The sequence below is a fragment of the Aspergillus homomorphus genome, assembly GCF_003184865.1.
Source record: "Aspergillus homomorphus CBS 101889 unplaced genomic scaffold BO97scaffold_71, whole genome shotgun sequence".
NCBI classification, from domain to species: Eukaryota; Fungi; Ascomycota; class Eurotiomycetes; order Eurotiales; family Aspergillaceae; genus Aspergillus; species Aspergillus homomorphus.
The window spans coordinates 98,821-122,902 of NW_020291957.1; the positions used below are offsets into that span (position 1 = coordinate 98,821).

General features: G+C 51.3%; 8 protein-coding genes across 8 annotated transcripts; 6 read left to right on the forward strand and 2 right to left on the reverse strand.

Moving 5' to 3' along the window:
* Positions 1 to 814: 814 nt before the first annotated feature.
* Positions 815 to 4,559, reverse strand: BO97DRAFT_356997 (putative cellular morphogenesis protein (Rax2); the record flags this gene model as incomplete). Its single annotated transcript, XM_025692193.1, has 3 exons — positions 815 to 1,050; positions 1,104 to 3,356; positions 3,407 to 4,559. 3 exons carry the CDS (start codon positions 4,557 to 4,559, stop codon positions 815 to 817), a joined length of 3,642 nt encoding a protein of 1,213 aa, XP_025546392.1.
* A 2,332-nt stretch (positions 4,560 to 6,891) lies between these two features.
* On the forward strand, positions 6,892 to 9,488 carry BO97DRAFT_265226 (FACT complex subunit POB3). Its single transcript, XM_025690933.1, has 8 exons — positions 6,892 to 7,093; positions 7,150 to 7,372; positions 7,449 to 7,972; positions 8,029 to 8,268; positions 8,323 to 8,454; positions 8,511 to 8,744; positions 8,798 to 8,870; positions 8,938 to 9,488. Coding segments are annotated over exons 1-8 (1,719 nt in total). The 5' UTR covers positions 6,892 to 7,091; the 3' UTR covers positions 9,229 to 9,488.
* Positions 9,489 to 12,322: 2,834 nt separating this feature from the next.
* On the forward strand, positions 12,323 to 14,323 carry aspB (septin AspB). Its single transcript, XM_025690934.1, has 3 exons — positions 12,323 to 12,932; positions 12,989 to 13,455; positions 13,512 to 14,323. Exons 1-3 carry the CDS (start codon positions 12,458 to 12,460, stop codon positions 14,145 to 14,147), a joined length of 1,578 nt encoding a protein of 525 aa, XP_025546394.1. The 5' UTR covers positions 12,323 to 12,457; the 3' UTR covers positions 14,148 to 14,323.
* Positions 14,324 to 15,304: 981 nt separating this feature from the next.
* BO97DRAFT_409183 (uncharacterized protein) lies at positions 15,305 to 17,127 on the forward strand. Its single transcript, XM_025696007.1, has 4 exons — positions 15,305 to 15,617; positions 15,683 to 15,700; positions 15,842 to 16,065; positions 16,152 to 17,127. Exons 1-4 carry the CDS (start codon positions 15,550 to 15,552, stop codon positions 16,703 to 16,705), a joined length of 864 nt encoding a protein of 287 aa, XP_025546395.1. The 5' UTR covers positions 15,305 to 15,549; the 3' UTR covers positions 16,706 to 17,127.
* Positions 17,128 to 17,431: 304 nt separating this feature from the next.
* Positions 17,432 to 19,475, forward strand: BO97DRAFT_379008 (putative mitochondrial carrier protein). The gene is made up of 3 exons (XM_025693142.1): positions 17,432 to 17,850; positions 17,962 to 18,259; positions 18,334 to 19,475. Exons 1-3 carry the CDS (start codon positions 17,647 to 17,649, stop codon positions 19,098 to 19,100), a joined length of 1,269 nt encoding a protein of 422 aa, XP_025546396.1. The 5' UTR covers positions 17,432 to 17,646; the 3' UTR covers positions 19,101 to 19,475.
* Positions 19,476 to 19,997: 522 nt separating this feature from the next.
* On the forward strand, positions 19,998 to 21,345 carry BO97DRAFT_429538 (uncharacterized protein; the record flags this gene model as incomplete). Its single annotated transcript, XM_025697369.1, has 3 exons — positions 19,998 to 20,077; positions 20,160 to 20,429; positions 20,619 to 21,345. 3 exons carry the CDS (start codon positions 19,998 to 20,000, stop codon positions 21,343 to 21,345), a joined length of 1,077 nt encoding a protein of 358 aa, XP_025546397.1.
* A 165-nt stretch (positions 21,346 to 21,510) lies between these two features.
* BO97DRAFT_265412 (uncharacterized protein) lies at positions 21,511 to 21,972 on the forward strand. Its single transcript, XM_025690935.1, has one exon. It carries the CDS (start codon positions 21,677 to 21,679, stop codon positions 21,935 to 21,937), a length of 261 nt encoding a protein of 86 aa, XP_025546398.1. The 5' UTR covers positions 21,511 to 21,676; the 3' UTR covers positions 21,938 to 21,972.
* Positions 21,973 to 22,004: 32 nt separating this feature from the next.
* BO97DRAFT_481452 (thiamine diphosphokinase) lies at positions 22,005 to 23,387 on the reverse strand (the record flags this gene model as incomplete). The annotated part of the gene is made up of 3 exons (XM_025700819.1): positions 22,005 to 22,962; positions 23,077 to 23,156; positions 23,240 to 23,387. 3 exons carry the CDS (start codon positions 23,385 to 23,387, stop codon positions 22,120 to 22,122), a joined length of 1,071 nt encoding a protein of 356 aa, XP_025546399.1. The 3' UTR covers positions 22,005 to 22,119.
* Between the last annotated feature and the right edge of the window lie 695 nt (positions 23,388 to 24,082).

Genomic DNA, 24,082 nt, shown 5'->3' on the forward strand with positions numbered 1-24,082 from the left:
AGTGGTCGTTTTACTCACGAAAGCAATTTTATCGCTCTTTCCGGGCGAATGAAGGTCACCTGAGTAGGTAGCTTGTAGGATGTAAGATGAGATTTCCGTATGGATTGATGGCTTGTAATCAAAATAGTATATTCGGATGATTGTTCATTAAACCGCGGACTCGCGCGGGAGTTTAGAGAAAGAAAAAAAAAAGGGACAAGGTATGTACAAAATGGCCATGCTGCGGGAGGGATAGGAGAGAAGTGTCTAGGAGTCAGTTCTCACATGCCCTCGCAGCATGGGGAGTAAAGTACAAAAAGGTGGTCAATAGAGACAGAAGTGAAGAGGAATAGATCACACAAAACAGGGAGCAGACATGATCGACGAATGTCGACGGGATTGAATAATGAACAGTGGACGATGCGCTTTATGCAGGGCATGAAAAGTATGAGAATGGAAGGATAGACACTCTTCCGATCAAGGAAGGATTAACATACGGGGAGACAATCAATGGCAATGGCAGCAACAACACAAAATGACTTTAACAAACATCATGAACGGCGGAAAAAAGCAGATCAGAATTAGTAAGTCGGGCCCGGGGGTATATGGTACTGTAGTAGTAGGTCTTTTTTCTTTTCAGCTGTTGAGTCCCAAGAACGCCGTGCTGTGAGGCTAGGTGAAATCAGAGATCACGGATTATCGAAGCAACAAGGTCGAGATGATGGGCTTTATGTCGTTGTTTTTTCTTTTCTTTTCTGTTCGTTCTTTTGATGCAGGCGTAAAAACAAGGCTGGTCGTATAGGAATACATACATACGGGCAAAAGAGCAGCCACCTCATATTGTGGGAGCAGCGGGGTTGGGCTGCTTGATCGAGTTAAACAAATACTCCGGAGGGAGTCTCCGCATGTTGGACGGTCGATCAGTTCCCACCGCCTGAGGAGCCCGCATGTAGCCCTGGCGACGGCGCTGGATTTTGTTAAAGATGACACCGCAGATAACAATTAGGAAGACGCAGCCGAGTGCCAGGCAGAAAGAGATGAGCACGACAATGCCGTTGGAGAGGTGTTTGCCTGTTTCTATGGTTAGCTTTCTTTATAAACATCATGGGTCAAGTCATACGCACCTCCGCTGGTGAACGGGTTCTTGTTTTCGAAGAACACCTGAGACATGCTGCCTGCTTCGCCGTTGGACTTGGTGGACAAGATGAAAGGTTTCACGGCGGTTCCATTAAAGATGGCAGCCGAGGCATTGCCGAAATCCGGGATTACCAGATGGCCGGTGACGAGGAGGGCTTGATCGTTATTCAGAGTGCTAACAGCATCGTGGTTCTTGGAAAGCGGAAGTATCTCGAGACCACGGATGGTAGTCCCCTTGTCGAATACGTTGCGCACGAACTGGAAGCCGGACCCGTCGTGGGCGGCCAAGTAATTGGATCCGTTGTTGTAGGTACCACCAAGCCAGAACTTGGACACTGCGCTGTTGGCTGGAGTAAATGCTGTCACAGTTCCGGGAATCTCAGACGAAGATGCACCCGGGAAGGCAGTCCAGCTCTGCCCCTTAGGCTTGTAAGTTGCGACCAAAGACTGGTTTCCGTTGATGCTCAAGTTGCCAACCGCCAGTAGCTGCTTACTGTTGAGCCATTCGAGAGCCAGGACTGTTCCATCCAAGCTTGCACCAGGTCGATTCCATTGCTGGTTAGAAGTGTCCCAGAAACAAACACCGGGGCAGGGAAGAGCACCCGCAGTCTGGAACTGTCCTCCGAAGTAGATTTCGTCGGCGCTCGGACGCGCAGCGATTGCATTGACTGAAACACCATGGCCAGTGAGCCGTGGTGGTTGGTTTCTGACGAGGGTGTCGTTGTTGAGGTTATACAAGACAAATCCGTTCAACTTCGAATCGCCTACTTTCCCAGTGATATTGCCACCCGCATAGAGGACGTCGTCGGAGATTGCGAAGGTCAAGAAGGTAGAGTTACTGTCGACACCTAATCCGAGACCCTTGATGCTGCCATCACGGCCGTCAAGAATCGCAAAGTTCTCAATCACGGATCCGTTAGTAGCGTTAGTGGAGAAGTGACCTCCCAAAATAGTGCGATTTCGACTAGAGCCTGTGTCGAAGATTCCCGTATAAGTTTCGCCATTTGTGTTGTGATCGGTCAGCAGAGCTTCCAGGCCGAGATCTTTGTCATAGAGCAAGGCTACAGCACCTGCAGCAGCAATGCCACCACTGGAAAGGCTACCCGCAAGAATCGTGGTGTTGTCGACCTTGGCGTAAGCGGACAGTTGGCCAGCAAACTCCAGCTGGCTGACATTTAGATTCGGCAACCAATTCTTGCGTGATGGAACCCACACAGCAAAACCAGAAACATTGGTTGAAGACGTCTGCTCAAAGCCAAGCAATTGATCGAAATCACCGCTGACGCCAACAATAGTTTCGTTCAGGTCGGCAGAAATGTTCAGCGAAAGAGCAATGACGCTGTCAACTCTACCATTGACGCCCCCTCCAAGGGCAGACCATGTTTTCGTATCGAAAGAATAGGCCGCCACATGGCTCAGGCCGTCATTTCCCCCATCTGACGTATCCGTAAAGTTTCCGCCAACGTAGAGGAAATCGTTTAGCACCGTCATGGTGTTGACTCCGGAATTCAAACCGCCCTTGGGCATTGCCGTCGCGTTTCCGTCCTGTTCGATGTACATGATATTGTTGATGTAGGAGTTCGAAAAGTTTCCTCCGACGTAAATAATACTGCCATGGTTGGCCAAACTCGTGATTGATGCTTCCGAGTCCAGAACAAGACCTGCTTGGTCAATAACCGACTCGGAAACGTTCGTGCTCTGCTTGGTAGTCGGGTCGTATTCGTACAATCCGTTTAGTTGATCGTCCGAGATGCCTGACACGGAGATTGCGACAAATTGAACTCGAGATGCCACTATAGTGACATCGCCTTGATTTGCCACAGGGGTGAGCTTCACACGGGGACGAAACGAGCTATCGCTTGCGTCCACATGGCCAGTGTAGATTGTATCATATTTTTCGTATTCATTTGTCTGGTAGATAAGAGTTTGAACAGGTTCTGACGAATCGCTTGTGGCAGTGACCGTCACGTTGACAATACCACGGGAATCGCAAGTATCATCTTGATCACACCCAGGAGTAAACAATTTGATGGAGTAATTGCCTGAGTGTTTGACGTCAGGCTCGAACACAACTGAAGCATCAGTCGTATTTGAGTTGGTGACCTGGGCCGTCAAATAGGCCGAAGAACTTTGACCGGACGCTGTCGCAGACCAGGACCCGGTACGGGTGGATTTAGATGGATAGCTGGAATTGGCGCATGTCGGCTCGTTAAAAGCGTCGATTGCATAAGCAAAGATATCTTCGACAATTAGTAACCTCGTAGCACCATAGGTCTGGGTTCTCACTCACTGTCTTCAAGGAGTTCAATGCCATTCAAGCCAGCACCCTTGCCATACCATCCCAGAATCTCGATCTCAAAACCACTCATTGCTGCGTGATTGACAAACGTGAATTCTCGATATTTCTCAGTTGCGTTGTCCGAAAGTGAGCAGCTCTGATCGCAATAAACAGGATTGCCAGTATCGGGATCCGTGTACGTCAAGTTCATAATTCCGTTGTCGGGCAAGCGTCTGAACAAGAAGGATTTCGTGCCTCTTCCCTCATAATGTGTGTTATACAGCCTCAGCTTGGTAGGCGTATACTGAAATTGCATATCGACGCGCCAGTAACCAGGCGAATAATCCTCCAATAGCCATGTCTTCCCCGTGCCGTCCTCGCCACTTGATTGACAAATGATATTGCGGGGATCGACGAAACCACTGGTCGAAGAATCCGCGTCGGAAGTGATCGTAGCATTCTGAAGGTTGATAACCTGTTCGCCTTTCTTGCTTGACGTCGAGTTGCCAATACCGTCGAAAGAGCCACCAAAGACAATGTGACCATCGCCATCCTTCAGAATCGACGCAACGGGGCCATTGAACCCACCAAAAGTCAGATTAGACCAGCCTTCCGTGCCTACCCAAGCCACGGCGTTTGAGGTATTATAGTAGGTGAAATTTCCTCCAACATATACACTATTGGTTTCCTGATCGCACAGCAAGGCGGAGACGGATCCTGAAAGGCCGGGTAACGACTTGACTTGATTCGTAGATGGATGATATAATGCGACACCCTCTGTTTCGACGCCGCCCAAGCTCGTAAAGTTGCCCCCCACAAAGATTCCCGAGAACGTTCCATCCTTTTGCGTGAACGGGCACATCGCGCGAATGTCCGCATTGGATGTCGACAAGGTCGTAAGGATTCCGTTGGGGAGAGGAGTCAGGAGCGTTTGCGCGTCATTGTCGCCGGTCGATGTGTTAGTCTGCGCGGTGTATTGGTAGAAGGTAACTGCGTCGAAGTCTCCGGTGAGCGCAATATGGCCCAATGGCGAGAGGTCCAAATCCGGTTCAGACACGGATTGAAAAGTCAACGCCGATGCGAGACTAGAAAGGAGAAAGGGCGAGAGGCGGAGGCCTGCTGCGAAGCCGGCCGTCGCAGGCCCAAACAGTGAGGATCCCCTCATTGTTCGGGTTCGCGACGACAGGCGAGAGGTGAAAGCAACTCTCTTGGGGGGAAGGACGGTGGTGAAATGAAGGGATTCGGTCTGGCGAAATCAACGTGCTCTAGGACGAGTCGTAAAGACTGAAATTGTGAAAAATAAAACAACAGCGTGTGTAAGAGGAAGCCGAGCGAGCTAACGGGTACGGCAAACACGCGGGACAGAAAAAGGAGTGGAAGGACAGACCGAATCAGCAGAACATGTAAAGAATGATAAGGGGAGTCACAAAAACGAATGTGTTCTATAGCCAAGAGGCCGTATGGGACTATGAGTGGTCGGATCTAAAGGGATCAACGAATGAGTGGTAAAAGTTGGATGGACCGAAAGAGTGACATGGCAACCAGGCTGGCTGGCAAGCAGGTAGAGTGAGAGGCGTGGTGTGGGCAGGGGAGAGAGAGGGGGCTATGATTGTTTGCTCAAGGCTGTGCGGCCGGCCTTTCGATGGTTTTCAGGTACCATTCATTTAGTCTCTCTTTCTCTCGCCCGGTCTGGTTCCACGTTTGGCTGACTCGCCAATAAGCCACTGGAATGAAAACCGGGAGCTGCTATGTTTGGTTTGGTGGCCCACTTCCGGTGGGGGTGCAACTGGAACTGTTTCTCGACTTTCTCACTAGACTAACCGTATCTACAAGATGCAATCACCACTGTTTCTTCTTCCAGAGTCGTTTCAACACCACTCTTGATGGCTTACAGAATTGAAGAGGTGGCAGGCGCGCTTCCAATTTTCACTGACCTTCTTTGGATGAGGCACCTTGCGGCACAAAAACAATGATGTATGCATGCCATGCCTATTATTAGGAGATCTTCGCTTATAATCCCAACAGCTCATTACCCAAGGGGCCAACAAGAAGACCTTCTGGTTTACTGTGCGTTCAGCATCTGAAGCAATTGCATCGACTTTTTCAAAGGAAATTTTTACTGGCGGTGAAGTACTTATGCAATCAGCATTGACGGCTACAGAAGGCCACCTTAAATCCACACCGCATGCTGCTGCATACTTGAACGTACGGCATACAGGACACATCTACAGCCACATCATCTTTATTTCGATCCTCCTCATGGCTGTTACAGAACGCGACATGCTTCGGCCATCTTTGGCGAGCTACCAGTAGTTGTTCTCGACCCAGCTTTCCAAGACTAAGTTGTTACAGAGAGCTTCCAAACACCCGCCACCCTAACCCCATGCTTCAAGTCTGGTTTGAGAATTACGCGAGGAGCTTCGAGCTAAGATAAGGTGGCCGGCTAGCTCTACCGTGCTCATCCCGTACCGATTGCAGATTGGATAGTTCCAAGGTCTATTGTAGGTAATCTTCAATGGTGCTCATGCCATGAAACATGATCGGACTTACATGAACCGTCCACCTCTTCGACTTTCTCGTCCCACGTAAACTCAATACATGGTGTTATATTCTCTTTTGTATCTTCTTCTCAAGGTTTAAAAGCTTATGGCGATCGCGGCCCCAGTGCTTCCGCTGTAGTGTGTGGTAAGAGCTTCACATAACTGCTACCGTTGCTACTCTAATCACGAAGGCAATTGCTCTTGTCCAAAATCAGTTTTTAAAGCTCTGAATCATTGTGTTGTCACAAATCACACCCGCGATCACATTGACTCCCAGCCTCTTCATCCTAGCATAGCTCGATGGAGCCTCGTACTCCCTGACATCGTCCCCGTGCTTCATCAATATTGTTTTTAATCAGTCATACTCCACTTAGTCCAGGACTATTGGCTCATAATCTCACACCTAGCTACAGTGCGGTCGTTGGGAATCGGGTCGACCGCCGCAGTTAGTATGCTGCATTACACGAGCTCACGATCTATGGTAGGACGGTTGTCGGCTTTGATGACTTCTGGAAATGACCGAAGTCTGGCACCAGATAGCTTGCTGGTATATGCTAAATAGGGTTCGTCTATATGACTTGGAATGGTCGTTGCTGCTGCATAGCAGACTTCAAAATGTATGGATTTGCAAGAACATGGCAAAGAGTTCCCGGTAGTCGGGTCAAAATCAGTCTATATACTTCAAGTTCCAAGCATAAGTTATGGTTACCGCATGTTCCAGGTCTCTTCTATGACCGCAGAAACATGTGCCGTCTATCTCCATGCAAGAATCGTCGACGCTTCAATTTATCTGGTCAATGACAGACATCTCCTTGTGTCTGGACCATGTAGCTTTAGTACTGTAAGTCTAGATCGAGTGATTGGAAATGTCCTGCTGCCTAAGGCATCACTGCGGCGCTAGTCTCTTTTCTGCCGAATTGGCGCCAAGATCCCCTGGCGCAGTGAGAAAGTGACGAACCACGCCCGCCGGCGCGCAACGCGACCTGAAAAAAGGATATCGGAACACTTTATCGGGAACACTTTCCATCGCTAGTTGCTGGACCAGACACCTTTGCTGCTGCACTTCTCACGTATTGCATTGCCTCCTTTGACTATCTCTTCCTTATCATTTGATCAAATCAATACTTTCATTGCCCATCACCTAAGGCTCCTCCACCATGTGAGACCCTTCCCCCAGTTGCTGTCACTCGCCCATCACATTAACGTCGCTACTAGGGAGAGCTTTGACAACATCTACCTCGACCTCTCTAAACAGCACGGAAAGTGCAAACTCGCAGAGTCCGGCCTGGGATGGAAGCCCTCAGGGGGAGGCGAAACCTTTACTCTCGACAGCAGCAACATCGGCGCAGCCCAGTGGAGCCGTGCGGCGAGGGGATATGAGCTGAAAATCCTGTCGCGCTCCTCCGGAGTCATTCAGCTGGATGGATTCGACCAAGAGGTATGTTCCAGCATCCATAATTACCCCACCTTCTCCTACACCTTGAAATTCTAACCTCCAAACTCTACCACGCTAGGACTTCGAGCGCGTGAGCAAGGCGTTCAGAATCTGGTATGGAATCAACTTGGATAACAGAGAACATGCGCTTCGGGGTTGGAATTGGGGCAAGGCAGAATTCACGAAAGCAGAGCTCTCCTTCAATGTCCAGAACCGGCCGGCCTTCGAGATCCCTTACTCCGAGATTTCCAACACGAATCTGGCTGGAAAGAACGAGGTCGCCGTGGAATTCGCGCTCGGCGGCGATGGAAATGCGCCCGCACAGCCCTCTGGCAGCACCAAGAGCCGCGGTCGGAAAGCCGCCGCGGGTCCGGACGAGCTGGTTGAGATGCGGTTCTACATCCCCGGCACGGCTGTGAAGACGGAGAAGGGCATCAAGGAGGAGAATGCGGACGACGAGAATGGGGAGGGCGAGCAAGAAGAGGGCGAAGAGCAAAATGCTGCGAACTTGTTCTACGAGACACTCATGGAGAAGGCCGAGATTGGAGACGTGGCGGGCGACACTTTTGCTACTTTCTTGGATGTTCTTCACCTGACGCCCAGGTATGTGCCGTCACCCGTGAGGAAGTATCTGAGCGTGCGATTGACCAAGCTTGCAGAGGTCGTTTCGATATCGACATGTACGAGGCGTCGTTCCGTTTGCGCGGTAAGACCTACGACTACAAGATCCAATACGCATCTATCAAGAAGTTCTTCTTGCTTCCGAAGAACGACGATACCCACACATTGATTGTTTTGGGTCTGGAACCCCCACTACGACAAGGCCAGACTCGCTATCCTTTCTTGGTTATGCAGTTGAAGCTTGATGAGGAGATTAGTCTGGAGCTCAACATGACAGAGTGGGTTTTTCTCTGGAGTATATGCTAGTAACGATTTTCTAACCCATTTTCTAGTGAACTCATGGAGACGCGCTACAAGGACAAGTTGGAACCCCGTTACGAGGAACCCATCCACCAAGTGGTCACGAAGATCTTCCGTGGACTCTCCGGCAAGAAGGTTATTACGCCGTCGAAGGATTTCATCAGGTCGGTTGCCCACTCGGCAAACCCCGAATTATCATGGTTACTGATCCATCGCATAGTCACCATGGCCACAGCGGCGTCAAGTGTTCGATCAAGGCCAACGAAGGTCTTCTGTATTTCTTGGATAAGAGTTTGATCTTCGTTCCCAAGCCGGCTACGTACATTCAACTCGAGAATGTTGCAGTGGTCACTATGTCTCGCGTTGGCGGTGCCATCTCGGCCAGCAGAACGTTTGATATCACAGTCAGCTTGAAGGCCGGTCTGGGCGAGCATCAATTCAGCAACATCAATCGGTAGGCGCCTTATAGTCGCGATTCATTGAATGGTAACTAAACGTTTCTCTCAGTGAGGAGCAACAACCCCTCGAAGAGTTCTTCAAGGCGAAGAACATCCGACTCAAAAACGAAATGTCCGATGACGTACGTGTTGCTTGAGATATTCCGTCCTATTTCAGTCCGACCGCCATTGACTGACATGCCTTATTAGACTTCTGCTCTTATCGCGGCCGCTCTTGATAACGACGATATGGCCTCGAGCGACGACGATGCCGTTCGCCCTGACCGTGGCTCGGCCGACGAGGATGAGGAATCTATTGACGAGGACTTCCAGGCTGAGTCCGACTCGGATGTCGCAGAAGAGTATGATTCTGCGCACGAGAGCAGCGGCAGCGACAGTGATGCCCAGATGGACGATGCATCCGACGGTGGGGACGATGATGAGGATGTAGAGATGTCAGACGGCGGACGGCCGAAGAAGAAGTCGAAGGTTGGCAAATAAGCCATCAGACCGCCTTACCTCGCCGGCACATGCCAACATGATACTTCGCCCATAATGAATACGAAACTCGAGTAACGGTTAGCACTGTGCTACTTGTTTTCTTCCACTGTAATGCGACGCCGAAAGGACTGTATTGCTGCTTCGCAAATGTCAAAAGTGTAGGTATACTGTGTGGTGTGTGCTGTGAATTTTAAACAACTACAATTCGTGTCGGCGGACTATTCCAGAGAGACACAGCTATTTGGACAGGATGCTTCCAGAAATCCGATGTATCATATTGCTCTACTTGATTTAACTTTGCTATTGACAGCACTATTGAGGGTCCTCCGTTGCAGGTGCATATAGCGTGTGTAAATATCGTTTGGATGATCTATATAGTGGTTTTTATGATCTCATCTGGAACACACTGCGTGTGGAGGCAATTCCTACCTAGGTGGAAATTCCGAGCCTTTCCCATTGTACTCCGTAATGTACTTGCAGAGAGGCCCCTCGTGCGCTTACACTTGACCTTCTCGCTCGCATGGAGAGTAATGTCATTCGCACCGCCTTAGCCCTGTGTCTCAGTCACAATCATAAGATAAGGACTATCTGCTCATCTCCACCTACCATTTCTGATTCGGTGCGCGGACCGAAGAGTGGCTTGATTTTCCTGGGGATGGTATGGACCTTGTTGGATCAAGATAGAGGTAAGTCCCGTCTAACACGGAAGCGAATCTCCTATATGCTTCCAGATTTAGACAATCCCATTGCCGTATTAATGCAACGAATAAGTCCGAATTCGACGCCTCAACTTGCAAAGCACAAAACACCCATCCGATTGAGGCTGGGCGACGTACAAGGAAACCGGGAGGGAGGGGCAAAGTGAGCGTTTGCTTCCGAAAGCACCCTTGCTGTGTAATGCCACGGTGGCGTGCATTTCATTTTCGTAGAAAATTTTCTCTTCTAGACTACCGTATGCATGTTTATCGCAGAAGCATCATGCATATTTTTTAAATGCTTTCCATATATAGATCACCCACCGCCACTAGGCTAGCCGGTAGGGACTCTCCCGTTTGGAACGGTTTATTGCGTTCAAGCTTCTGATTCTCTCTCTCGGTTGTGGTGCGCGTTCCCATCGTTCGAAATCCTGAGGATTTTCGATCGTCTATTGTACATAGATATACCGATCGTCCACAATCAATACCGCAAACACTTTAATGGTTTCGATTTGGAACAGCTTTACCGGGTGTATTCCAGTTCGCAACCATGTCCATGCCATGGTGTGACGCTTGCCGTCTTCCCCCCGGACCGTTAGCGGTCAGTAAATGATTGGCAAGTAAACAGCGCTTGGCTCTTTATTCTTTTAGGCCTATGCAACCACTTCTTCAATTTACGGTTCTTCGGGTTTTTCCGTTCCACGGCTGCTTTTCTTCCCCCCTAATGTCCGCCGCCCACCCGCTCTGTACCGAAGTAGTAATGCGGGTACGCGTCAGAGAGGAACATGTGCGTTTGCCCAAGTTGAATTGCATGCTGTGAGGGATTGTGTCTCAGTATCATCTTCTTCTCCCCGAAACAACCTACCTGCGGTGTACCGGTCCTGTCGAACCTACAGGATATACGTAGCAGTGTGTCAGTATGAACAACGATTGCGAAAGGTGGTTGTAAAGTAGGTATGGGAAGGATGATCAGCACCGCGTATATCTCACCATCCCCCCTTATCACACCATGAGCCGGCGGCATAGAGAAGAGAGAAAGCAAACTTGATGCAAAAGAGAGGTTTGCTGCCATCAATGGTTTTTCTGCGTTGACCAATCTCGGGTGATGCACAGTGCTTATAGTATGGCACGGGTGGAGGAGATGTGGTTCAGCCTTTTCAAGCTCCCAGACCACTCACTCATCGACAGTACATGTGGAATAATGGGATGGTTCCAGGTTTCCCCACGATCTGTCCCTTGGTAAGTGTGGTATATATAGTATCCTGGGGTAAATCGCTTGGTTCTGGTTTCTACTAGGCTAGCCATGCCTCGGTGGTAAGGGAGACCATATTTTATTTGACAGGTCTCGTGGGAATGGGGAGTGGTAAATTGCTTCTTCACCAAAGTCCAATGCTGCTGAAGGTGAGTGGATGGAACCAGGGGAGGACGGTTCGACGGGGTTGAGGAAAGACAAGAAAGACCCTGTCTCCATGGTAGCCTCCAATTGTGCTCCGATAAGGAGAGATCGCCCCAAGAAAAATCAACTTGAATAGTTATCCGGCAGTTGAAGTCTATCTTGATCTGATTTCAAGTGCAATGGAGCAATTGAAGCGGCCGACCTAATTCAATTAGAGAGAAGGATTAGCGGCCGAGTAATGAGTGTAGTTGTGTAGTTGAACCATAAGACTAGAAACAAAGAGCCCCCCTTTCTTTCCACTTTCCACTTTACTACTACTGGACTCGGGCAGGGCCACCAAACAGTCTGGCTCCAACGACTGAGTGCCAGTCTTTCCACCCCCCTCTCCCCCCAAGCCATCAATCAATCAATCAACTCCGCAAGACCCAATCGCTCTCTCTCTCTCTCGCTCACTCGCTCCTCTCTCTGTCCTCCTACTCCTACTCCTCCTCCTCCTCTTCTTCCCCTGTCTTTCTAGTAAGTACAGTATTCTCTTCCCTCTTTCCACCTACGTTTTCTTTTTCCTTCATCTGCCTCTCAATTTTTGTTTTGGAATTTCATTTCAGTCGAATTTTGCTTGCGCATTGCTTGCTTTCCCCTTGGTTTCGGCCCATCCCTTTTACTCCCTCACCTTCCTCACCCCCCGTGATTGTCTGAATCTCAACCCTTTCCACATCGAAGTCAACTCTCCAGGTATGAATAGCAACACCCTTCTTGGGACCACCTTCCCTTCTCTCCATTTGTATTTCCGCAACCCAAACTCGGAAGTGACACTGTCATCCCATCTCGTCGGCTTCCCATTATTACCTCCGGACCCTTCCCCTTGATTGCAACCCTGCAAGGACTCTATCGCTAACCAAGAAGGTGCTACCTACTCAGGGGAAACTTCCTCATCGACGTTCGCTACCTCCCTTCTACGCTCGCTTCAAAATCTCACACCTTTAAACTTCCACAATGGGTAAGCTTGTCATCCATGACACCTTTTCCCACCACCCTGCAGTACCGTGCTCTCTCATGCCACTCGATTTCCACCCGATCTCCAATTCCAACCCTTGCCCTGTGTCTATCGCGGGCTGCTCGCGCCTTGTGAACAAGAACAATGCCTCCGGCCAGGAACCGGAGTGCGGATGGTCGCTCGCAAGGGGACTCCGAAACTCTGGCACCCTCGCCTCAGAAGAATTCACCGAAGCCTAAACGTCACTCGTTCTCGCCTGCCCTGGGACGCCTGTCTTCCGAAAGTGACAGTCAAGACTCTGAAGCGACCACAGCTAACTCTGTTCCGCACAATGTAGCTACACCACCTCCTGCACCTGCTGCCAATGGCAGCCCGGTCTCTGCCTCTCCTCCCAGCAGCAAGCCCAGCTCGCCTTTCGTTGAACGCAGTAACCCCATGGGCTCGGGAGCCGCCCAGACCGTCAGCTCCAAGGACCCCAAGGCTGCTGCCCAGGCTGCTACGGATATGAAGAATGTCGTTCGCCGGAAGTTGACGGGCTATGTTGGTTTCGCCAACCTGCCGAACCAATGGCACCGCAAGAGTGTTCGCAAGGGCTTCAACTTCAACGTGATGGTTGTTGGTACGTCATGATCCTGGCCCACGATGGTCAGGCTATCGGTTGACATGAAATCGCAGGTGAATCTGGACTCGGAAAGTCGACTCTAGTGAACACTCTCTTCAATACCTCCCTCTACCCCCCTAAGGAGCGCACCGGACCTAGCCACGATATCATCCCTAAGACCGTCTCCATCCAATCTATCAGCGCCGATATTGAGGAGAACGGCGTCCGCCTGCGTCTGACGGTCGTTGATACCCCCGGATTCGGTGATTTCGTGAACAACGATGACTCGTGGCGCCCTATTGTCGAGAACATCGAGCAGAGATATGATGCCTACCTTGAGGCCGAGAACAAGGTCAACCGTACCAACATCATCGATAACCGTATCCACGCCTGTGTTTACTTCATTCAACCCACCGGTCACTCGTTGAAGCCCCTGGATATCGAAGTTATGCGCAGACTGCACAACAAGGTCAACCTGATCCCTGTGATCGCCAAGGCCGACACCTTGACCGATGAGGAGATCGCCGCCTTCAAGCAGAGAGTACGCTGACTTCTAAGCCTTCTCCCTGCTAATCAATGACTAACCTGGATTTTCAGATTCTCGCCGATATCCAGCACCACTCTATCCAGATTTTCGAAGGCCCCCGCTACGAGCTCGACGACGAGGAGACCATTGCTGAGAACCAGGAGATCATGTCCAAGGTTCCTTTCGCCGTGGTTGGTGCCAACGCCGAGGTCACCGCTGCCGACGGCCGCAAGGTCCGTGGACGTAGCTACCCCTGGGGTGTCATTGAGGTCGACAACGAGGAGCACTGCGATTTCGTCAAGCTCCGCCAGATGTTGATCCGTACGCACATGGAAGAGCTCAAGGAGCACACGAACAACAGCCTGTACGAGAACTACCGTTCCGACAAGCTCACTCAAATGGGTGTCGCCCAGGACCCGAGCGTGTTCAAGGAGGTCAACCCGGCTGTGAAGCAGGAGGAGGAGCGTGCTCTCCACGAGCAGAAGCTCGCCAAGATGGAGGCGGAAATGAAGATGGTCTTCCAGCAGAAGGTGGCAGAGAAGGAGAGCAAGCTGAAACAGAGCGAAGACGAACTATACGCACGACATCGCGAAATGAAAGATCAATTGGAACGCCAACGCCTGGAGCTAGAAGAGAAGAAGGGTCGTCTGGAAACCGGGCGGCCCATCGAAGAGAAGGGAAAGAGGAAGGGATTCTCTCTTCGTTAATTGAACGCTCGCATGACCGATGCTCCGATGCTCCGATCCAGTGGCTCTCCCAATGGGCCACCCAGGGTACGCATGGTCGTCCGAGGGCACTCTGGTGGTTTAACGCATACCTCTCCACGACTTGTCGACTGGCCGCACGCTCCTTTCCGCCGCCTGCCTTCTTTCTCTTGTGTTTATTTGTTCTCTCTCCCCCACGCTCTCTCGAACCTCTACTTTTTCTCGTATCTGCTTTCAGTGATGACTCTACTTTGATTGGGAGGACCGAAGAAAAAGAATGTCTCGTCTTCTTTTCTCTCCTCAACCCATTTAATACCGAATTGGGGTTTGACTAGGAGACAGGAACACAAGGGTTATGTCCGCCTCGGTGCTCTATTTGGATGGTCAGTGGTCTTGGTCCTGGATGGATGAGATCACGCACGGGGAGACGGCCAACAGGAATACATCAAGGTCGGAATTCACTGCTTCATGTCCACTCTTCGCTTCTTGTTATGTACTTTTGCCTACGCTATACCTTGTTCCCGCCTATTTCCTATTCCCCACCCCTTTCGTGGCCTGGTACTACTATTACTTCTATTTATCTTCGGTACACTTTTGCCTCTTCTACACATTTTAGTGAGATCGCCAACCCTCGACCATCTTTTCTGGACGTTTTTCCTTTATCTTTTATTCCTCCCCGAGTTGTTTTTGTCGTGTTAGTTGTCAATCTGAAGTTTTCTCGAAAAGCGAACGGAAGTATCACCGAGGTTCTAATTGCGGCGTAGCTGCCTGGAAATGACGATAAGATACAAGAATAGGGAAAGAGAATAATAACATAATTTCCAAGATAATGACTGATATCACTAATAACAAAGAACCAAGAATCAATCGATTCCGAGAAAACAAAGAGAGTAAAAAACCAGGTAAGTATTTGTTTGGGGGGGGGGGGGGGGGGCCCAAATCATGATGTCGACAAGCTTTCGGCGCTGGTGTTTGTTGCATCATTGCGGGCGGCGCGACGTCACGGGGAAGGGAAGCTCCGTCGAGCCGCCAGTTCGTTCGATGTCCTCGGGCGCTGTGCAGGCCTGGACTGGGAAACAGTCAGTCTTACCCAGTTGAGTTGAGCTCAGTCACTTCCAGTTCGACACTCCGACACACACACAAACCCGCCTCTTCCACTTCCCTTTCTCTGCTGCTGCTCCCCCCCCGCCCAGCCCAGCCAGCCAGCCTCCCTCGTCAGTGTTTTAGTGGAGATCTATTCATAGCCTCCCCCCGTCACCTTTTTACCGCTCAATTCTTCTTATCTGTCTCATTCCTCCCCCAGGTTCTTTCCTGCGTCTATTTCCAAAGCTGCTCGATCTCGTCGAGTTGTCCACAAACCCTTCGTCCTCACCCGCCAAACACAACAGGTACCCTTTCTTTCCCCATGGCTCCTCCACCTCCTTCAAACTTGCCCTTGCCTGAGAGGCTTAAGGCTCTGGCCCAGACGTTGCAGTAAGTTCTTCGCTTCGCACCTTTACTCGATCGCGTCACAATCTAATCAAGTCGTTCGCAATTAGATTCGCCTGGTTTGTTGGGTACGTTCATCTTCCGCCTGCAACACCCTGACCTCCCACAATCGGCTGCAATTGAAGTTGACAAAACAAGTCTGCTTTGCGGCATCTTCCCCATTTGCATTTGGATCATGAGATTGACCGCACTCACTGATCGGACGATAGACATGTGACATTGTTACTCTCCGTCCTACGCTATTGCTTGTCTTACATCACATTCAACTATTACTCAAAATCGGCTCAAGCGTCTTACCGTCTGGCATTCTTGTCGGCCGCTGCGACGTACGGTATCGTTGTGTACAAGGGTCATATCGCTCGCGGTCGCCTCCAGGGCAGTGTCCCTAGCATTGCGGTTAAGCTTGCTGGTGATGAAAATGTTCAATATTTGGGTGAGTATGACCGTTCTCCATCACCAAAAACGGATGAGCATCCAACGCGGTGCGGACGTGGGGGTGCAAGCTAACCATTTCATCAGGCATGGCGTTGGTGTGGCTCTATTCGCGCCAGGTGTCGCTCGCTCTGCTCCCCTTCAGTGTTTACTCTATCTTCCACGTTGCGACTTACACCCGTGCCCACCTGATTCCCACCCTCCAGGGCCCTCAGGCTGCTGGCGCTCCTGGATCACCCAGCTCCCCTAGCTCGCCCAAGCCTGCCCCCAGACAGTCTCCCTTGGCGGAGACCATTGGCCGGTTTGTGAAACAATACTACGATGCCAGCATGGATCTTGTGGCGCACCTTGAGATGGCACTTTTGTTCCGCCTGGCTGTGGCGGTTCTCACTTTCTCCAAGGGAAGCATTGTTCTTTTCGCTGTCTACCTGGCCTTCTTCCGTGCAAGATACTCTCAGAGTACCTTCGTCCAGGGTTCTGTCCGCCACTTCACCGCCAGAGTTGATGCCTCGGTTTCCCACCAGAGCACCCCGCCTGCTGTTCGTCAGGGATGGGAATCCTTCAAGGGCGGTGTGCGCCAAGCCTACGAGGCTACTGATCTCGGCCGCTTGAGTGGAGCGGCCGGCAAGAAGCCCCAATAAACGCCAGCTCGCATAAAATAGAGACGACTTCAGGATGTTGGATAGATGTGATCAAAGTGAACCCTGTGGCCAGGTTGTATCTGGGAGGGACTGTCTGCTCCGAGTGTCGGCTATTGTGTCAGATGATTATCGAATGAGCCAACGACCATTTACTTTGACAGCGTTCTGAGGTTGATGGTCGTTTCTGTGAAATGGAAGACTGCGGATAGTCTTGGAGGTGCGGAACGGTGGAAAATGGAAGGTTATGTAGCTTCATGGTGTGGAGAAGCCTGGATGATTTTGTACCTCGTTAGCATGACAGCAAGCGGTGAGGTTTTATGCGCAATGTCTAGTGCTTTTGCTTTAGTTGAATGCGTCTTTTTCCTTATATTAGCTTTTTGTCTTGCAGTGCGATAGTAATGCGATGAGCTTTGCCATTCTGGGAATTTTCCAAACATTTTGCCGCTCTTACGGAGCTCGGGCCTCATAGCGTTGTATCCTGCAAGCTTTATTGCTGTAATTGGCGCATCCATTTCAGCACTGCAACAGACCGGGAAAAGTGCCAAACTCCTAGTACATGATCACCAATTAGAAATGCCTCCGGTCGATTCGCGACCAGAAGCGCGAGAATTATTAAGATTGCCGGCTGCCTGAGGCGGCGACCCGGGCCTCGGACAGCGGAGAAAACTCCAAACCGACGATAGGACCGACGAATTTTTGGTGTTTCGGGCAGTTGGGCTTTCGTCACTTTCAAGCTGCGATATCCCCTGCTTATCTGTGCCGGGTCTCCCACTGTCAATTTTTCTCGCATTCTATTGTATCTTCGTTCCTATATATTTCTCTTCTATTCCGCCATCTCCTCGTTGTTCGAGGTGGCGTTCGTCCGTTAATCCAGCGTCGCCGCATCCCAAGCCCCGTGGTCTGGCCCGCACCACGATCCGGTGGGTTGCGGTGTTTCTGCAATGAGCTTGACCTCGCGTGTCTTGGGCTTCTTTGCGACGACAGAGACATCTTCTTCAGACTCGTCCGCGTCAGCCTCCTTTCCTCAAAATGTCCCGGTCGACCTCCGCAAGACGACGCCGATAAGCGCAAACACCGACCATTATGCACAGAATGCACAATCTCACCACGACGAAGAAGAGGAGCCCCGTCCGCCGTACCTACACGTACGTAGTTCACATTCAACTTTCATATTAGCATTGCGCGCGTACTACAGATGGCGCAGACATTATCATCGTCTTGGGATGGTTGGCTGACCCTCGGATTCGGACTTACAGGCAATGTTCGCTGGAGGTATCGGTGGTACTTGCGGTGACATGCTCATGCACTCGTTAGATACGGTCAAGACGCGCCAACAGGGCGATCCGCATTTCCCTCCCAAGTACACCTCCATGACTTCGTCATATGCGACCATCTACCGACAAGAAGGGCTCCTCCGCGGTCTGTATGGCGGAGTGACTCCGGCACTCCTCGGCTCATTCCCCGGCACCGTGATCTTCTTCGGAACCTACGAATACACCAAACGTCTTATGTTGGATTCGGGGATCAATGCGAATGTGGCTTATCTTTCTGGAGGTAAGAGCGCGGTTGCGTGACCTTTCTTGACACTCGTCGCGTTGCCGGTGCTGATTGGAACAATCGCTTCACAGGCTTTTTCGCGGACTTGGCCGCCTCCATCGTCTATGTGCCCTCGGAAGTGTTGAAAACTCGGCTGCAACTCCAGGGTCGCTATAATAACCCTCACTTCAACTCGGGATACAACTACCGCTCGACCACGGATGCGCTGCGCACGATTATTCGCCAGGAAGGATTTCCCGCGCTCTACTACGGATACCGCGCAACCATCTACCGGGACCTGCCCTTTTCCGCCCTGCAATTTGCCTTCTACGAACAGGAGCAACGGTTGGCAAAGGAATGGGTGGGCTCCCGAGACATTGGGCTCGGTCTGGAGATCCTGACCGCTGTTACCGCTGGTGGTATGGCGGGTGTGTTGACATGTCCGATGGATGTTGTCAAGACACGTATTCAGACCCAGCAGAACCCCGAGAGCACACCCCCAAGCCGTCCCTCGGGCGCCTCGCACTCCGCGACAGAGCATTCGTCGACTAAGGAGGGACCGCGCCATCACGCGGCATCGCATGCGACATCGAGCCTGCGCACGCATTCGCGCCCAATCTCCACCTCGGGAGCGTCCACGTCGGTGAACCCGCCTGGGGCTCCCCGTCTGGATACGTCATCGTTCTTCACTGGCTTGAAGATGATCTACCAGACGGAAGGACTGGCAGGCTGGTTCCGTGGCGTTGGGCCTCGTGGTGTGTGGACCAGCATTCAAAGTGGAACGATGCTGGTGATGTACCAATATCTTCTGAAGAAGTTCGACGAGTGGGAGCACCGGGCGGAGATGAAGCCTCTCTGAAGTTAGGATGAGGCGCGGACATGCGCAGTCCGCTGTAGATAGAAGAAGAAGAAGGAACCCAAAGCATATCGACGCATCCTAGACGGGCTTTATTGGGGAGAGGGCGTTCCGGCAGGGTTGTGGCATGACCTTTTTTTTTCACCTTTTCTCTCTCTCTTCTTGTGTGTTCTTTTACCACCCTTTTATTTCTCGTTGTTTTGTAATCCTAGAGCATCTCCCTCCATTTTCCTCCGGTCGCCGCCCTCTTGTGTTTTGGACCCGTTGACTTTTGATGGCATGATTTATTTTATTGCATGAGAGATTGGGAGGATGTTTCTTGTCCTGCCAGATGTGTGTATACAAGATCGAACGAACTACTACATAGACTTACTAGACAACAATTAGACATGGTTCGGTAATTGAAGCAGGGTTCATTGTTTTCATTAACTGTTAGGGATGAGGGATGAGGGGTTTCGAATGAGGGGATGAGGGGATTGAGGGGGAGATTGGCTGAATGAATGAAAATGAATGGGCGATCAACCCCGAGTAGTCAATAGTAATAATGTAAACAAAGCAAAGCCGGATGCGGTCAGGCAGCCCCACGCGACATTGGCTCCAGACCGTCTTCTTGTTTACCTTCACTTACTACTTTCATCTTTCATCTTTCATCTCATTCATCCTGTTGTCTCTTTCTTCTCTCTCTCTCTTCCTCTCTCCTCCACTGCTTCCCCATCTTCATCTCTTCTTCATCCACCTGTCGCGTCTCCCACCGGCTTGGTTAATAAGACTTCCATCCCTCCCCCATTCCAATTCCCCCACCTCCAAAGTATCTTCAGTGCAAACACCCCCCATTGCCCCACCACTTGCTCTCTCCATTTCATTGTCGCATGAACCATCGCAACTTGCGCGCGCGTCGTCATGTCTGCCGGATTGCCTTTTCTGCATAAGCAGCGCAAGCCCACGCTCCTGGAATGGGCTCATATCACCGACCTTCAGGAGTAAGCTTCTTGACTCGCGAAATCTCCCTCTGCGCTCCCACCCGGTGGTCAGATGGCCCCCGGGGGACCTGACCATCTATAGCTATGAGAACATGACCAAGCCCGACCTCGCCACCGCGCTTGATTCGCATCTCCAGCTTAACCAATCTATCTTCGACAATGACCCCCGCCTAGAAGATTATTACCGACGTTTGTCGGGTTCTCCGCGCTTTCTGTCGCCTGCCAAGCATTCGCCTATCAAGACTTCGCCGACGAAGAGAGCGCCCAAGGTCGAGGCCTCCCTGTCGGCAGATGAAGCTCCCAAGTCTACGCGCAAGAGGACCGCCAAGTCCAAGGCGGAGTCTGTGCAAACGTGAGTTTTGATTTGATTTGATTTTCTTATTTTATTGTTTTATTTTTTTGGTTGGTTTGTGCTGGCAAGCGACTCTCCCTGAACTTGCTTGCGACTGCGGCATGCATGGATCTCGTTTGCGCGCGCGCATCGTCAATGTTTACGTCATCGCGAACCTCCGGCTGATCTGCGACCCTCGCTCGCCACCAGGGATGACTCAGATGTTCCTCAGACTCCCGGTCAGATGTTGGTAAGCGTCCAGCCCCCGTTGTCCTCCTTGGCAGCGGCGCTTCCGCCCTCGCCTGCGGTGGTGACTGATGTGATTGATCGCCAAACGGCCGCGTGGAGTAAGAACCTCAAGGAATTGTGGGATGCTTTGGGAGTGCAGGAGCAGTCGGATTCGCTGCGCTCGAGCCTGAGCAGCGTCAAAACGATTGGAGCCTTGCTGTGGGGAATTGAAACTTTCGGTGTCTTGCGGCTGTTGTTCCCTCTGAGACCGTTGGCCCGCGTGCCCGCTGCTGAAGCGGTTTATTTGCCGGCCTTCACGCTCTCGGCTCCTGATGTCTTCGTTCTGGTTGAGAGCACCTTCTGGACTGCTTTTTGCGGGTGGCTTTTCACCAGTTTGATTGTTCCCTTGACAGTCGCATACTTCTTCAACCTCAGCTTGCAGGCGTCTCAAGCCGGTGGGCCGGCGGCTAACACCCGGCGCCAGCGGGCAGCGGCGCAGCTCGCCAGCTTCGATCCTCTGACCTTCCACATTGCCAAGGCGCTCATTGGGTACCTTGTTTACACAGGGAAGTTCACCTTTTGGGGCCTCTTCCATGAGGCCGCTATCGAGGACATCAACAGTGCTATTCCGGGCCACTGGCCCGGGGTCATCACTGGTTCGGCGATCGGCGTGATCACGACTCTATATGAAGCTATTCTGAGGAGGTAGACATGCCATGTCTTAACGGCTAGTCATGCGAGCTTCCTCTTTCTCGCTTCTGTGGTGTTGGGAAGCGCTCGAAATCTCCGATTTTGATATCTTACAAGTGGAATTCACCTGAGTTCGTACGGAGGGGGTATTTAGTTCCCTCCAGGCAGTTGTAAATACCAGAACAGTCGATTTGGGGCGTGGATGAGATGTCCATGCGATGGCAGGTCCAAAAAGAAAAAAAGAAAAAGACATCACTTGTCTCAGAGAGGAAGAGGCTGACGGGACCGTTGTACTGGATCGAGGAGCTGGTCTTTGAATTTGCTTTGCTCTGCGTTATCTTTTTTTGTGAATGATTTGCATGATTGTGTTCGGGAGGATCGTGTCTATCGTTTATGATTTGTCTTTCGGGTCTGATATCTGGCGCAATCAGCGGGATAATGTTGCTGTTGGATGTTCCGTGAACTTCAGGTGTTCTCGCTCGATCTGGTTGCTAGCTTTGTCAGAAAGCTGGGTCAGAAGGCGCTATTGGCTTAGGGGTTACTGTTCATTTTTATTGCTCTTTTTCTTTTTTGGATGTGATATATCTCCATGTTTGGTAAATGTGATGTAGCAATCGATAAGAATAAGATATCATATGCGTACAGACCGAGATCGCTACTTAGTACATTCAAGGTATCTATACTTCTATACTTAGTATCTATAATGCTATTGACAACCCATCCACAAGCTCTGTCCGTTCCTCACCACTTCTCCCACACACAACAACACCCTAAGGTTCAAGGATGCCAGGTATCATTTCTTCTTAAACCGCTCCGCCAACTCCAACGTCAGCAACACAGGCACCTTAGCCTCCACCTTCACCACATCCGCCCGGATATGATTACTCGTGCTAAGCTGGCCCCCAATCTCCGTCTTCCAGTCCGCCACATCCCACTGGAAGCCCGCGGTCGTAATGCGCGCCGGCCCGCACAGCGGGATTATCCCCACGTTCTCTTCCAGGAGATGCTGCGCTGCTGCTGCCGTTGCCGTGTTGTTACCTTCAGCCCCAGCACCTACATCCCCAGCTTGACCTTCCCTCTCGGTTTCCCCCTGGCCTTCTTCAGAGGTATTCCCCTCCCCAATCGGTCGATTCACCCGCGGCGTCTGCACGATATTCCGGCCCGCCTGCAGAACGAACGTGATACTTTCCTCCGAGACGAGGTAGAGATTCTCACTCCCACTACCACCTCCACTAACCCCCTTTCCAGGGCTGGTTTGGCGCAGCTCCTGCGTCATGTAGAAGAGATGGTGGATCTGCGAGAAGGCTTGGTCGACGCGGCCGCCTAGGCCGCCTAGGACGAGAATATCGAGGGGTGGGGTTGTGGTTGGTTCTTGGGGTTGAGCTTGAGCTGTAGCTTGGCTTTGAGGTTGGGCTGGGGCTTGGGGTGTTACTGAAGCTGGGACTTGGGCGTTAGGCGGAGGAACAGCTGCCCCGGCGAGGATACTCGCCGCGTTGCTCCGGATGTACTGGAGGCTCTTGTGGAAGTCCGTGCTGTAGTCGTCGACGTGTTGGATTACGGGTACCCCTTGGGTTTCGTAGTGGGTGCGGGTTTGCGGGTTTATGGAGTCGAGGTCGCCGATTATGGCTGTTGGGAACTTTGGTTTCGGTTAGTTTTCTCTTCGGGGAATGGGGGGTTTTTTTAGAGAGGGTAACTCCGGTCTGTTTTGATATGTACTTTGTTGGACATACAGGGGTGGAAGGATGCTTACGTCTGTATACTCCCTGCCGCGGGCTTTCATCATCTCGTAGAAGCGGTTTGCGCCGCCGTCGGCGCAGACGGTCATGCATGCTTGCCGTTGTTGTTTGTTAGTTAGTCCGGGGTAGGGCTTGCTGTTTGCTTGCCAGGGACGGACAGGTACACGAGAAACTCACCGTGCTGTTGCAGAACCTCGTAGGCTTTCTCGTTGATTGGATGGTTGAGGATCAACAGCGCATACGGCGAGGGAGGATCTCCCTCGCGGAAGAATTGCGTCGGATCCCACTCCGTCACCGGGGTTTTGAGTCGGTATGGGAGATCCATCATTCGGGGTGCTCTTTGTGAGGGTGATTCGGAGAAGACTGGGTTTTGATAATCCCGTTATCAAATGCGACTTTTGGAGGGGGGTCTGCTAGGCTTTGCGCGCTTTCAGTCCTTTTTTGGTTTCAGAGATGATTGTATAAGGTTGGTCGTTGTGAGCGGGTGGGTGGGCACGGCTCAGGAAAGTACTCGTTGATAGCTGGTCACGCGAGCATTTCGACGTACATACATCTACTTAATCTTGTCGATCGATGGTCTGATCTGGCTGGATGATCTCATCTCGCACGCACTGATAAACCCCTCCAAATCTGCCACAGCCACAGCCACATTCACATCCACATGGCCGATCGCGGGGTGTGGCTGAAAACTTGGGGTGACTAAGCTTATCTAACGTAATCGGTAAGCGAGTCGGCCACGTAAGCGAGTCGGCCACCGCAGTCTTGGCAAGCAGCCGGTTATGCCACCCATATCGGAATTTTGATTTACATACAAAAAATGCAGTATTCTTAAACGTTTATATAGCTGTTTAAACGCCTGCAATTATGCTTAATCCTTCCTTGTTAAACACCTCGTACGTGTATATCCAAGAACACCACACATGCTGCAGCGAGGCGGCGCGCGGCGGCGAGGTTGACCCTCTGCAGGCCCTGTATCACCGGCTGCTTCCTCTGCAGCCTGGGCGTTTGCAAAGGCTTCAC

Coding starts and splice junctions, on each gene's coding strand:
- BO97DRAFT_265226 (XM_025690933.1), top strand. Junction 7,373..7,448: donor TGGATGGATTCGACCAAGAG/GTATGTTCCAGC, acceptor CTACCACGCTAG/GACTTCGAGCGCGTGAGCAA. Junction 8,745..8,797: donor CAATTCAGCAACATCAATCG/GTAGGCGCCTTA, acceptor CGTTTCTCTCAG/TGAGGAGCAACAACCCCTCG.
- aspB (XM_025690934.1), top strand. CDS start 12,458: ATGCCTCCGGCCAGGAACCGGAGTGCGGATGGTCGCTCGCAAGGGGAC. Junction 12,933..12,988: donor CTTCAACGTGATGGTTGTTG/GTACGTCATGAT, acceptor ATGAAATCGCAG/GTGAATCTGGACTCGGAAAG. Junction 13,456..13,511: donor TCGCCGCCTTCAAGCAGAGA/GTACGCTGACTT, acceptor CTGGATTTTCAG/ATTCTCGCCGATATCCAGCA.
- BO97DRAFT_409183 (XM_025696007.1), top strand. CDS start 15,550: ATGGCTCCTCCACCTCCTTCAAACTTGCCCTTGCCTGAGAGGCTTAAG. Junction 16,066..16,151: donor TGAAAATGTTCAATATTTGG/GTGAGTATGACC, acceptor CCATTTCATCAG/GCATGGCGTTGGTGTGGCTC.
- BO97DRAFT_379008 (XM_025693142.1), top strand. CDS start 17,647: ATGAGCTTGACCTCGCGTGTCTTGGGCTTCTTTGCGACGACAGAGACA. Junction 17,851..17,961: donor CCCGTCCGCCGTACCTACAC/GTACGTAGTTCA, acceptor TCGGACTTACAG/GCAATGTTCGCTGGAGGTAT. Junction 18,260..18,333: donor TGTGGCTTATCTTTCTGGAG/GTAAGAGCGCGG, acceptor ATCGCTTCACAG/GCTTTTTCGCGGACTTGGCC.
- BO97DRAFT_265412 (XM_025690935.1), top strand. CDS start 21,677: ATGATTTGCATGATTGTGTTCGGGAGGATCGTGTCTATCGTTTATGAT.